Source organism: Temnothorax curvispinosus, unplaced genomic scaffold (assembly GCF_003070985.1).
Source record: "Temnothorax curvispinosus isolate PA1 unplaced genomic scaffold, ASM307098v1 QBEX01016637.1, whole genome shotgun sequence".
Lineage (NCBI taxonomy): Eukaryota > Metazoa > Arthropoda > Insecta > Hymenoptera > Formicidae > Temnothorax > Temnothorax curvispinosus.
The window spans coordinates 3553-16045 of NW_020226417.1; the positions used below are offsets into that span (position 1 = coordinate 3553).

General features: G+C 40.9%; 1 protein-coding gene across 1 annotated transcript; it reads right to left on the minus strand.

Moving 5' to 3' along the window:
• Nucleotides 1-8715: 8715 nt before the first annotated feature.
• LOC112466876 lies at nt 8716-9704 on the minus strand. The gene is made up of 2 exons (XM_025035217.1): nt 9610-9704; nt 8716-9226 (listed from the first exon to the last, which is right to left on the minus strand). Exons 1-2 carry the CDS (start codon nt 9701-9703, stop codon nt 9009-9011), a joined length of 312 nt encoding a protein of 103 aa, XP_024890985.1. The 5' UTR covers nt 9704; the 3' UTR covers nt 8716-9008.
• Nucleotides 9705-12493: the final 2789 nt, after the last annotated feature.

Here is a 12493-nt window from a genome sequence, read left to right on the forward strand (position 1 = left end):
CATCTCCTCCGCGCAGAAATTATCGAGCGACTTCTCCTCCGCTCATTGCACTCCTGTGGAGCCATCGTGGAGACCGTGGCCCCCTCCAAGCACGACGCCCCTTCCGGGCCCGGCACAGTGGAAGCGGAGGCGCGGAGTGGCCTCACTCCGACTACGACCAGAAGGAAGAGGTGCCGAACCAGGACGCGGAGCCAGAGACGACGGAAGCGCCTCTCCTACCCGCCGGTACCTCAGGAGCGGCACACGAAGGAGGCGGAGCCCGCTAAACCGGTGTCGCAGGAACGGCACCAAGAGCCACCGGCCCTTGTGCAATCTCGTCTGGCCAACCAGCCAGTGCCGCAGGAGCGGCAGGCAACGAGACGGGAGCTGGACAAGGGACAGGCGATACGTCCGTGGAGGCTCATTCCACTGGAGCTCCCGGAAGTGCGCCGCACCAGGCCAGCCGGACTGACACTCCCGAAACGGGATTGCCGCATCTCTCGGCCATCGGTCCTCCACCTGATCCGCGTCAAGGAGACGCGAACCACAGCGTGCCAGACGGTGCTCAGGAGAGCTTTCCTGGCTCCTTCATCGCCAGTGGACCCACCGGATCAACCGACGGACAAGCCACCTCGCACCCCGGGCTCTAAAATCGACTTCAATAACAACTCGGTCCCCTCTGAGCCCCTTGCAAAGAAAGCCATCCGCCAAATTAACTTTTAAACCGTGCATTAGCACTTATATTTTTTGATTAGGCGCCTACAAGGCGCCGCCTAAGACAACGCAAACACAATGTACATAATTTAGACAGAGTATATTGTTTTTGTTACCAAATCTTGTCTCGCTGACTCACCGCCACCGTCCTGATCCCTATTGCGACTCCACGATATCAAACAGCTATATAAATGTTATATATTTATATTATATAACTGCAATACACACGAGTGGGAAATTACCACTAACGTGTACATAACCCGATACAATCGTGTTATATTGCGTGTTACATTTCGTTATATCAAGATAATATAACAGTAATATACTCGTGTTTGCTGGGCTGAGGCCTCGATTCAATAAATTAAAAGAACTTTTGACAATGCACCCGAGGTCTCAGTGGGAGTGTTGAGAAGGAGCCGAAAGGGAGTCTTCATGTGCATGGGCGATGAAAACGGGCGTTTGTGAACGCTTTGATAGTCTTCTTTCTCCTCTCTCTATATATATGTCAGTCCGCCTTTACACTAGCGTCACGTAACATCTTTTCACACGTCTTGTATTCCACATTAAATATCTGATCTTTCAGAGAAACTGTATTACTCACTTATCAACCTAACGACAATTTCTATATCTTTGACAAATAAAATTATATATAATTATATATAATTATATAAATTTATATATTTTAGGATTTACTTATTTAGAAAAATTCTAATTCATTTCTATAAAAATATATTAATATATATAATTATATAAAATTATATATAATTTTACGTGAGGAATCAGATATAATTTTATATAATTATTGTTACATATACAAGTACGGCCCACTGCCACGTAAGGCAGCATACTCCGGTCGAGCCAAAAGAGCGCGCCCGGCGTAAGGCGCCGCGCATCGACACGGCCACGGACATCTTGTCTTCCCGCCGACGTAGCTCTCTGTTCGTTACGTGCACACGCTTCCGACTGTACTCCGCATTGAAATATACTTATTGTTACTTACTCGGTCTTAATCATTTAAGGATCTAACAATTATATAGAAAAATATATATTTTATATAATTATATATTTTAATATATATTTATATACTATTATATATAAATATATATCTTAAAATTTTCTGATTTATACAAAATTATACATGCTTATATATAAATATATATAAATATATATACTTATATATAATTATATAAAATTTTATATAATTTTATATAAGAATCTAGATATAATTATATTAAATTAGATAAAAGAATACATATTTATATATAATTATACATAATTATATATGTTTATATATAGTTATATATAATTGTTTTTTCCCGGGCGTTTATAAAACTGCCACCCTTAATTCTCTTCTCTAAACATTTCCATTGAAGATAAGCATCACGATGGACCATAGAATTTTCGTGATCATAAATTCGATTTAGATTCTTCCAATTTTTATAATCCCTTTCGTGGATTACAAATCGTTGATTCTGTTTTAGTTTTACTAAAGAGAATACACGGAAGACAGAAGAGTGGTAACGATGTTTTTGAATATATAAGCCAGTTACGATTTATTACTTCTCCGTTAAAACATTTTTTTAAAAACCATTTTTTAAAAAATTTTTTGTCATCTTCTAAAGCAGATTCTCTAAAGTCGGCATTTTTTCCCTGATCCGGTCCATGTTTTACTAAAAAAAAATCTTATCTTATCTGAAATTAATGGTCAAGATAGTGGATTATCAAATTGATAGTCTGAGCCTCTTCCTCTTTTTTCTTGTTCTTAAGTACTTGTATTGACTCAGTTTCAATTAAATTGCAGGTAGTGATTTTTGAGACTTCATCCACTTCTTCTAAATCTGTAGTTTTTGTCGAGTGATGCAACATTAGTTGCTGCATCACTTTGAAGTACCATATTTTTCTAACCAATTATGCAACGAAATTGCACAAGTTTGATTTACTTCATCTCTCAATCTTTTCTTTTTTCTACATTCAGCACTACTAGGTTTTTTTAAAGCCATCTGGAAATTTTCCCTATGTGATCAGATTATGCATAGTTAAGATATAAAAATATTTCATATAAATCTGCCAAATCAAAAATATCACTAAATGTTTACATTGTTTATAAATATGCATTAACCTCTTTGTTACACAAGTTGCTGCTATATTTATATCTACCTCGGACAAAAACTAAATTGAACCTAAATTGAACAATTTTTAGAAAAATAATATTATATTTCGTCCTCCGTCTAACGAGAGAATATACCTCCGTCTGTGCATAGGCGGGCAAAGTGGAGAGAACTTGGCGCGCTATACTTATTTAACTTACTGTTAGTTCTCGTGACTATCACTTCGTAAGGGCGTGAGGACGCTGCTGGCTGCAAACTACTAGAAAGAATAATAGGAGTTTCCCTGTTGGCAACGCGTGATACCAGGCGCAGGCTCTGTCATACCGACTGTTCTTTATTCTTAAAATATTATGACCGCTGGGTCAAAGCTTGCCGTATTTACGGTACTCAGAAGTCAGACGTCAGACGGTACTGAGACTACTGAGTAGCGCGCCACGCTCTCCCCATTTTGCCCGCCTTTGCGTAAACGGAGGACGGAGGTATATCTCTCGTTGGACGCGTAGTTTATTAAGGTTGGAAAAAATATGTAAATATGTTGGAAAGTTAAGTTCTCGCGGGCATGCGCCCATTCAGTCCAAGTGGCGCCATTCGGCGTCGTGTCGGTCATGATGGTTATCGGGATTTTGATCGATATCTCGCGATGAATATATATCGACGAAAAGGCGACCGTTGCGCTTATCGCGACTTTCATTTTTCCTACACTATCCGTGTGATCACGACCGGCGATCCACGCGTTTTTGTAACGTGCGCATATACAATAAATATAGGTATATGTCCGCAGTGAAATTAACTCTTAGTGATCTGTCTTTGTTCTACCGCAATTGATCTCTTATCTCGATTTCAATGTATCTTTATCAGGTTATGGGCCCAGGACGTGCGAGATGCGATTGATCTCGCAATCGAACTTTGAGGTTGTGCTACCACGTGCTGTGATAGAATCGCGTTACCGCCCTCTTGTAATAAGAACCAAGTAGTGTGTGCTTGCGTTACCGCGTGCTGTTCGATATCGCGTTACTAACTCTTACGTTTTGATATAATTTGCGTTATCGCGTGCTTCTCGATATTAATACTTTTTGCGTTACCACGTGCTTGTGATAAAATGATCTTTTGCCGTGAGGAACAATGACTATGATGAATCCGGATAAAATAAAATAAAACTACCGAAAGGCACGATCGGAATTGGTTTTGGTTATCCATCCGTCAGAGCTTCCACAGATTCGACATTTGACGTCTTCGAGAGAGGTCTTGCTCAAACTCGAATCAATCTATGCGTCGAGAGGGTCAGCCAGGAAGGCAACTCTACTCAAGCAGCTTATTTGCAGCGCTTGGTGGACGGTGGAGACGTAAGAGATTATATGAACAAATTCTTTAACGCAGTCGACAAACTCTCGGTTATGGATGTGCAAATTAATGGTGACTTATTGTCCATTATGTTATTGTATAGTCTTTCACCAAGCTATGAGAATTTTAGATGCGCGATCGAGTCACGCAATGAGCTCCCCACAGCCAAGGACTTCAAGGCCAAAATTCTGGAAGAGAATGACGTCAGGGCACAGTCTGCAGTAGTTGAGGCGGCCGGTGCTCTCGCGACCAGCCGAGGTGGAAGGCGTCTGCCGAGACGACGTAAAGGGAAGATGGAGCACAAAGGCTCTACCAAAGACGCACCGGGGATCGTGTGCTACAAGTGTGGACAGCCGGGGCATAAGTCTCCTGATTGCCCGGATATTTTGGGAGAATCCTCCGATAAATCGAAGCGGAAGCCCACGAGCTGCCCTCCGGCTAAGCCGGCTGCTAACGCGGCTGACGACACATATTTGGCTCACCATTCTACTTTTGAAGATAGCTGCCAAGTTTCAAGCAAATCCGTGGACGAGCACGCATGGATTCTGGACAGCGGATGCACCGCGCATCTGTGTGGCGAGAAGGATTTTTTTGACAGGATTGACTCTTCGACGACGGGCAGACTCAACCTGGCGAGTCAAGCTTCAACGATTGTGGAAGGGAAAGGACCCGTGAAGATACCGATATCAGGTAACCAGAGTCGTCGCGTGGTTGAGCTTCAAAACACACTTTTTGTTCCAGACTTAAGGACCAACCTAGTTTCCGTGGCTAAAATTACTGACAGAGGCCATACGGTCATGTTCCGCAGAGACTCAGCGCTGGTTACTGATTAGGATGGAAATGTGAGAATAGAGGCTCGCCGACGGGGTAACCTATATTACCTTCAGGAAGAAGTCGACTGCGCAGGGGCCGCCAGCGCACCTCGACATTCCAATTTGTGGAAGTGGCATGAACGACTGGGACATCTAAACTCTAGGAACCTGGTTTAGTCTAGTCAAATTAGACAAAAAAAGGCTTTTGCTCGAAAGTAAAGCGGGATCAGTGAAACCTTTTTAGGGTTGTTGGGAGATGTAGAAGAATTTATTTCTGAGTTGTCGGGTTAATCGGACCGATGGATTTTTAAGGGGGAGGAAGGGGAATGAAAAATTTCGTTTTTTTCGCAATAACTCGGCGAATTTTGACCGTATTTAATTACATTAAATCATAAAATTTAAAAATTACATTTAAACATTAAATAATTCAATTCAAATTGCATTTAAACATGAAAGTAAAAATTATATTTCAATATTACATTTAGATATTTTTGAATATTATATTAAAACGTCACATATAAAATTTAAAATATTAACATTAATCACTTACTTAATTTAAAATTTTAACCCTCAATTAGCACGCGGGGTGTCAAACACCCCAAAACGAATCAATGACACATTCCAATACGTTCCACCTGGCAGAAATCGTCAGTGCCCTTCCAAACACAATTCGAATCAGACGTATAGAATTGCTGGGGTGCTGAACACCTCAAATGCAGAATTTTTTTGAAGTCTCAAAACTAAAAATTTCATAGTTTAGGCTAATGGGTATCATTTTCCAGTGTTTAATGTATGTACTTGATTTTTTTCAAGCCTATTAAAGCCTCCATTTCGCCGTACCCAACGTTCAAAGTGTGTGGGGTGTACAACACCCCGTGTGCAGATAACGTTCGATCGCGGACGTGTGCTAGTTAAGGGTTAATGTAGACAAATATTGATTTTAGGTTAGGGTCTTTACAAAATGAATTGTAGGGCTTTAAAAGAGTTACAAAATGAGGGATTAGTAAATTATGTACATCCCTAAAAAGGTTTCATTGATCCCACTTTACTTTCGAGCTCAAATGTCTAATTTGACTGGACTAGTTAAGGTCATCGGCCGTCTCGATCCCGACGTATCTTTATCATGGAAATGTGCGATTTGTTTGCGGGGAAAGATGACTGTTCTCCCATTTCCAAGAGGGGACCCACCGTGTGCCGAGGTGTTGAGTATCGTGCACACTAATGTTGTAAGTCCTCTTCGTGTCCAGTCAGCGAATGGTGCCAGATTTTTTGTCACATTCATAGACGACAGTTCAAGGTGGTGTGAGGTGTATTTTTTCAAACAGAAGAGCGGGGTATGTGATGCATTCAGGCATTACAAAGACTTTGTTGAGCGACAGACCGGGAAAAGCATTAAAGCCTTGCAGTACGACAACGGTAGAGAGTACCTTAAAACAACCTAGCTTCCGAAGCGCGGATCTAGCTCGCGGTGGGTCAGGGTTCGGAGTAGGCGCGGAGGAAGACACAAGACTCGGTTAAGATATAACAAAACAAAATAAGATTTTATTCAGTTACCGTGAATACATCGAGTAATCGCGTAGACGGTACAACAGATCGCGGGCATGATTTAGGGACCCTCTAGTAAGGGATGAGCAAACACTCCGGATACGCTGCCATTAGAGGGTCAGAAGCAATAGCCGCGCAATGTTTCAAACTCGCAGCAATAAATACTTTGAAAACAATCAAATAAAGAATAAAGAAATAAAGAACAAAACATATATTTGTTTTAAACAGACACAATACAATACATTAATACAATATATTTCACATTAATAAAAACGAAGCAAAATAAACTGTTTGAAATAAAACAATTAATATATAAATTAATATATATTATTGCACGTTCGAATGCATAGCCATTGTTTTACTACTTCTAATATTCTTCTTCTTTGAATTCTTATTCTGGGATGCAATTCTTAATCTAAACGTAGTATATCTATTAATAATTTTTTTTTTTAATTATGATAATCCGGAACAGAATAAGGAATCTCTTCAAATTTTGAAACAAAGAATTGTTTCACATTTAATTTTGCATGTGAAGAACAGATTGTCTTATAGTAAGCCCGAAATATTTTTTCCATAGATAGGAAATAATTAAATGTTGTAGTGTTAACAAAAAATAAAGTATCTTTTTTACTTTTCTTTTTTATACAAATTAGCTTTGAATAATGAAATATTTTTGGCGTTTTAGAACCTGTATATTTTAGACAATCATAACACGTTTTTTGGTTTTTACTAATATTACCCACTATATATCCAACTATATAATATAATCCATTTAATTCAATATTGTTTAGCTCAATGTTTTTGTGCGGTATATTTATATTTAATGTTCGATCTTGAATTGTACTGTTCTTTTGTTCGTCTCTATTATTTTTTATATTTTGTAAAATGTCTAAAAATTCTGATAAAAATGTTCTATCATCTTCGTCATAATTTCCAGAAGAAACATTTGTCATATATTGGGAAACACAAATAAATTTTATATTATTTGTAAATTGTAAACAATTTGGACATTCGTTTTTAGTTCTAACTACACTAAATACATTTTCTAAGCAATCTTGAGTAAATCTGGACCCAAGAACAAACTCAAAATTCCTTTCATTTAATAAGTATTCCGACACTTCAAGAAATAATGTAGTAGATATCACAACGGATGTTTGAAACGGTTTTCATTGATTCTTTGTACCGACGTTTACTGAGGAAAAAAACTGTATGATATCTTTTAGATGTATTATTGCATTTTCGTAACATTCCATATTCTTTTTTCCTAATCCAAACGCTGGATGACGTGCAGTCATTATTCTGAACCAACGAACAATAAAGTCTACAAACCATGCAGTAGTGTAATATTCCTCTTTAGAATGCATTTCGGCCAACAATTTTAAACCAGAACTTGTTTCATCATTTAAAACACTAGTAGCACTACTGACTCGCATTTTTAAGAAATGTTTTTTTGTATCTAAATGTTCTGGTGTAAGTTTTGGAGCGAGTTGAAATTCTAAATTTTCTTGGGCAGAAAGTAATTCTTTGAAATGTGAGGCTTTAACAGTATAACTTGGCAAAATGTACTTTGCAACAAAAATATCAGGAATTTCCAAAACTTCATTTGTAAAAAGACCACTTTTAATATTTTTAAAGGCATATGGAGTATCGCCAAAAAACCATAATTTTTTATTTTTATCGCAAGGATGTATACATGAATTACTCACAGTGAAGTATCTATTCACTGAAATATTAAATGAATTCCACATACTTTGATTCGACGCGCCCATATCGGATGTTACAGAATGGACTCGTAAACCTATTTCTTCGCACTTTTTAATAATTTCTATGATAATTGGTTTATATGTTCTTCCGCATGTTTTCTTATTTGTAAAATAGTATGCGACTATCTGCTTCCATCGGCTTGCTAAACCTGCTATTAAAAAAATTAATGCTTGATCAGCTTCGCCACTATGATCAGGTAAACTTACTTGACCTAGCATTTCTTTTGTAGAGTTATCATATATATTTCCAGGCGTAATACTCATTTCATCTAATACTAGCATACAGTCTTTGTCTATTTCTTCAAATTGTAAAACTTTAATGCGTAAGAAATCAAAAATTTCATCTATTAAACCGCTTCTAAATTTTAAATTTTCCAGTCTGTTGGTTAATGTTCGAAGAGAAGGTAATGGATATCCCTGCTTTAACAATTCTAAATAACCCGAAGTACCACATGCAAATTTCAACCTGTACGATTTTAATAAAGTAGCGTTACACCATTTGGCCACTTTCTTATTCTTATTTGTTAAAAACTTTACTTGGTCATCATTAAAAAATTTAAACGTAACTTCTACAAAGGAATTCCTTTTACATACTTCTTTTTCAAGGCGCCGTAGTTTTAACTGTAATTCTTTTTTATATATATTGTTTGTTGTCTTCATTTTCTTTATGATTCAATTTGTCTTCCTCAATTTTCTCTCCAATTGTTGATTTTTTTCTAAACATTTCTTCATTTCATCTGTTATTGCTATATATCTGGATTAAGAGAGAGAGAGAGAGAGGGAGAGAGAGAGAGATTTTCACAATCAGGTGAATCAGGTACCAAATCGTTATTTTTCTTCGTCCTTTTAGGAGGTATTATATCTGTGATTTCTACATCGTCTTCCGCTGGCTTTTCTGAATTAACAATGTTTTGTTTTCTTTTTAAAATGCTGACAAAGTGCATTTTTGGCATTTGTATAGTACCTACAAAAGAATAAAAAGCATACACAACTTATTCCTGACATGAGTTAATGCATAGTTGCATTTGCACCCTATTTGTAAAGTAGACGTTCTCTTTTTTTGAGCTAACATTGAAAAATATTGGCCAAGCATTTCCAATCCCAGCCGGAATGATAGCGTCTTTTCGACGTCTATAGATGTCGAATCAACATCTATAAGATGTCAACGAATTCGACGTCTACAGACATCGGCGTTCCGGCTGGGATACAACCAATTAATATTCAGCCAACATGCTACCAATGTATTGTGTACTACTAGAGATCCTATTACAACTTACAATTAACGAAGCAGACGTCAAGATATAATCTACTAATTGTTTAATAAATAATGTAACATTAACAACTCACCACCTTGTAACATTTCCACATGCAATTCCTTTATTGGTACAGCATTTGGTCTTAATTTTTGTTTCTTTCCAAATATGTTTTCATCTTCCCACATATTATCACTAAAATGTTCCTTGAAAAAAAAAACATTAGTATAATACATATTAAAATAAATAAATAATAAATTAAGGCTCACAAGGACAAATAAAAAATAACCTTAAAATTATAATACTTAAAACTTACATCGCATAATGCAGGATATTTTTGTAGAGGACAGCCAACATTATCTATCCACTTTTTTTTTCGGGAAGGAGATTGTGGAAAATTAAACATTTTATGACCATTTCTGGTACTATTACGGCAATTACGAGCAGTGCACGTTCGCATTGCAATTGTGGTTACTCTAAAATATAAAATAAAGGCCGATCGCTGCTGAATGCGACTGTCAACTGTCAAAGCTGTGGCCGGTATTACATACAAAAGCTTAGCGCGCCCGTTTTGAAACACGGAAGTGACCCTCGAATGGCGGCGACCAATCCGTATCCAGTTGACCTGTTTGCTCATCCCTTACTAGAGGGTCCCTAGCGTGATTACGACGGTGGCGATATACAGAGAGCGCGGAGTAAACGGATATATACAATAGATCGCGGGCGTGATTATGCCGGCGGTGATGTACAGAGAGCGCGGGGTAAACGGATATATGCAATAGAAAGCGCGGAGTGAACGGATATATACAATCGATCGCGGGCGTGATTACGGTGGCGGTGATAGACAGAGAGATCGCGGGCTGACTGAGGCACGGTATACTACCACCGTGTAGACGACGCGGTATCGTAAGCTTGGATAGCGTCGGCGCCGCGGCGGTAAGCGCGCGCGGCGCTGGAGCATGATTGGACGCAATATCGAGCGGCTAAGACCCTTAGCGGAGATAGAGAAGTACTCTCTATCTCCTGACGCACCGAATTGTGTAGGCGGAAGGCGGCTCCGGGTGGCCAAGACCCTTGGCGAGTAAGAGAAGGACTCTCTTACCCTGGTTCACTCCGGTGTCACAGGTGCGTGGATGGAAGTTCGAGTCAACCGCCCAGATGCTTTACTTGGCAGAGGCAGAGAACACTCTCTACCTCCTGGTTGTTCGACTGTGGGATTTCGGGATTCGTGAGCAGCGGGGAATCGGTCGGATCGGTTTGCTGGCTCACGGCGGAATCTAAAACCTAGCAACATTGCTCGGTTTATATACGGCCGCGGTGGCGTGTCGGCGTGGCGGGGGTATACGCGACGGCAATCGCGCGCGCCGGGATGGAGCGGCGGAGCGTTCGGGAAGTACGGCGCCCCGACGCCGCGATTGCGTTCGGTGGCTCTCGGCCGTTTTCGGCACCGCTCGGCGCTTCGTGTCGGTTGCCGCGCTAAGTCCGTTTGCGGACTGATACGCGAGATGAATAGTTTAAAAAAGGGCACATCGTGCCTTGTCTCGCCCGGCGGGTGTTCGGCCGGGCGGCATCCGGCTGATGCTCGCCGGGAATGATGCGTTTTGGGGCGCATCGTTACAACCTCAACGACGAGATGAATTCTCTGTTGGCAAATCTCGGGATTAAGCGACGGTTGACGGTCGCTCGCACCTCTCAGCAAAATGGGGTCGCCGAGCACATGAACCGAACTCTCCTAGATATGTCGCGCTGTTTAATGCGACGAGTGATGCGGTCGCTACCGCTTGCCATATACGGAATCGCTGTCTGTCCAGTAGTTTGGGAGGCCTCACCTCCTATGAGAAATGGACTGGCGAGTTACCGAAGTTGGATCACCTCAGAACATTCAAAGCAAAGGTGTTTGTTCTTTACAAGGACCCAACAAAGGACAAGTTTGCGCCTAGGTCAGCCGAAGGGGTGCTCATTGGTTACCCACGAGAGTCCAAGGGATACCGTGTGTGGATGCCTGAAGAGCAAAAAGCTATCGTTGCAAGAGATGTTAAGTTCCTTGAGGCGGCGCCGGCGCCCGAAAGTATGGCCGATGAACATGACGTTAATGAGTTGTTGAGAGTGGAGGAGCGCTCAGGCGAGGATGCCGCTTCGGATTACTTGCCTGGACCGGCACCTCAGCGGCGACAAGGAACACTCGGTTTGCCAGTGTCTCCACCCACTCCAGATTATTGACCCGCACCGCCGTTTGTCACAGGAAGCGCCCGGCGTGCGCGTGGGCGACCTAGGTTAGTACGTACCGGTGAAAGGGGGCCGCCTCGTAAGATATATCAGACATTTACAGGTAGCGAACCGGATCATACTGATGTACCGGTGGAAGTAATCAACGACGAGGTGGACGATGACGTCTTCCTCAATGCGACCCTGCCGCAGGAGCCTCTGCAGGAGATGTTTGCCGGCATCGCTGAAGTGTCCTTACGCGAGACAATGTCCAGTGAGAAACGTGAGGAATGAAAGGATGCCATACTGTCCGAGGTGGAAAGAAGAATGATACTTGAAACGTCATTAAAAAACCTAAGGGCCAAAAGAATGTGGGCTGCCGGGTGGTTCTGACGAACAAGTATGCCACAGATGGATTCATCGAGAGGCGAAAGGCCAAAATTGTCGCTAAGGTTTAGCCAGAGGTTCGGCGTTAATTACCACCGCACGTTTGCACTTGTAGCTTGACTTGAGTCAATTAGACTGCTGCTAGCCCTCGCAGCCGAGCTCAATCTAAAACCATCTGGCAGTTTGATGTTGTCACAGCCTACCTGAACGGAAACCTTGAGGAGGAGGTTATCATGGATGTTCCAGATATACTGCTGGAGACGATCGAGCGATTAGTCCTCGAGAAGAGCATCACTCCTAAGATGAAGATTCAAGCCGATACGATGATAAAGATCCTAAGATCGGGCGGAGATGCCTGTCGATTGAAGAAAGCCTTATATGGTCTA

Bases quoted from the DNA above. Each gene is read 5' to 3' on its own strand.
- LOC112466876 (XM_025035217.1), bottom strand. From the start codon at position 9,703: ATGTGGGAAGATGAAAACATATTTGGAAAGAAACAAAAATTAAGACCA. The intron at 9,227-9,609 runs GTGAGTTGTTAA...ATTCTTTTGTAG, and splicing joins TGTGGAAATGTTACAAGGTG to GTACTATACAAATGCCAAAA.